This window comes from Pundamilia nyererei, unplaced genomic scaffold (assembly GCF_000239375.1).
Source record: "Pundamilia nyererei isolate P.nyererei 1_Seehausen unplaced genomic scaffold, PunNye1.0 scaffold00026, whole genome shotgun sequence".
Taxonomy (NCBI): Eukaryota; Metazoa; Chordata; class Actinopteri; order Cichliformes; family Cichlidae; genus Pundamilia; species Pundamilia nyererei.
The window spans coordinates 2,468,573-2,470,288 of NW_005187427.1; the positions used below are offsets into that span (position 1 = coordinate 2,468,573).

The 1,716-nt window shown below is 38.5% G+C and overlaps 1 protein-coding gene across 2 annotated transcripts in view; it reads right to left on the minus strand.

Annotated features, from left to right (window-relative positions):
* The window catches only part of septin8a (septin 8a), a 37,204-nt gene that overhangs the window by 4,573 nt on the left and 30,915 nt on the right, over positions 1–1,716 (minus strand). The window contains exon 10 of one of the 2 annotated variants that reach the window (XM_005727761.2): positions 1,073–1,395. The exons of the other annotated variant lie outside the window; for it this stretch is intronic. Coding sequence (XP_005727818.1) covers positions 1,392–1,395 — 4 coding nt within the window. The 3' untranslated portion in view covers positions 1,073–1,391. Of the gene's footprint in view, positions 1–1,072; positions 1,396–1,716 lie in introns of those variants that run through there. 2 annotated transcript variants of the gene reach the window in all.

Consider the following 1,716-nt stretch of genomic DNA (forward strand, 5'->3'; position numbering starts at 1 on the left):
AGCAGCGATGGTGAAAGCAGGGAGGATTGTGTGCCGAGCACACAGCACTTTGTTCTTCAGTTAGAGATCGCTACACAGGAAACGCTGCCTCAAGCTGACAGCTGTTTGGTTACAGCGAGGGGCCGTCAGCCTCTGTGTGTTGTCTTAATGCGCACCTGAGGGAATGAGAGTCTTCACTTGCCTGTGCTTCACTTTCAGCTCCACGCTGGGTAAATATAGACAAACAAATCATGGCAGAGACGCATCAAAGTCAGGAGTGGAAGGGTGTGGGGTGGGGGGGTTGCATTTATTTCCAAAAGACACACAGTAAATACAGCTGCTCTCTTCTACATCTGAGTGTAAACGCGTCTACATCAAGCTGAATAGTTTCCTGAATCCTGGGTTTACGTCGATATACTGGCTTTGTGTTTGCGTCCACTGTCATAACAGTCACATCGAGACGATCAACTCACCGTTTACAATAAAGTTAAATCACTTGCGGACAATGTACACAATCAATATGTGCTTCTTATAACAATATCAGATTTAAAAACTAGTACATTTTGCATATTAAGCTTGGTAAGCTCTAGAAAATATTCACATACATTTAATGAGTTAAACTGAAACAGCACCAGAATATTGCATACATTTCTTTAAAAAAAAACTTAAGATTATTAGGTTTAGGTTGTCAGCACCTATGTGTATGCAATATGCAGTACACAGGTACTCAGTTATTGCTATTTAAGTATATTATTTGGGCTTAATTGATTAAAAAAAACAAAAAAAAACAACAACTTTAACCGACTTTAACTTTAACCAAGTTTAACCGACACATTTTATCTGGGCAATTTTTCAGAAAGATCATGTATTTAAAGACAAAAATCTTTACTGATATCTTCTTTTATTCTTTTTGTAATGCTTGCTGAAGAGTTTCAAAAATGTTGCCCAGGTGTTACGTTGTAGTACCAAACAGTCAAAGGTTCGAATGGTTTTAAGCTCTTATTTCTTGTGTGGATAGTTAATGAAGAAACAAAAAGAAAACAACAAAATATTTAAATCACAATTAAGCAAAACAAAACGCATATACATACATATTTATTTTAAAAAGTGTCCAAAGGGGGGGAAGCAAAACAAACAAACAAAGATCCTGAATAAATGAGATGGCCTCTGATGGAACGTGAATATTTTTGCTCATCATCTCTCACCATCTTTCACTCTTTTCTTCCCTGTGGCTTCACCATCATCATCATCATCATCCTCAGAGTCTTTGGTCCGTGTGCACAATATCAAGATGGAATGTCGGAACAAACAAACGAAAACAAACAAACCAACAAAAAACAGATGTTGTCGCTGCTATGGTGATGGAGGACAAATCCATGGCCGCGTGAGGAAGGGTATACAGCGCCCAAAAATTAACTGAAAAACAACGACAAACAATAAACAAAATAAATCGAATGAACAAACAGCGACTTTACTGAAATAATAAGTGAAATAAAAGAGAGGGATCAGAAAAGCAGCACTGAAGCAAAGAAGTTAGGAAGCTCAGATAAAATCGTAGCGCGTGTGCTGGTGAATGAGGTGTGAACCTTTTAAACTACACTCTGTATGATGATTACTTCGAACACCAGTCCTGAGTGAAACGGCCAAAAATGATGTTCGGAAACGCACAAAATGGAAGATCTGCAACAGGAACAAGAGTAATGCACGTGAGCGGCCACAAGATGGAGCCATATGCCT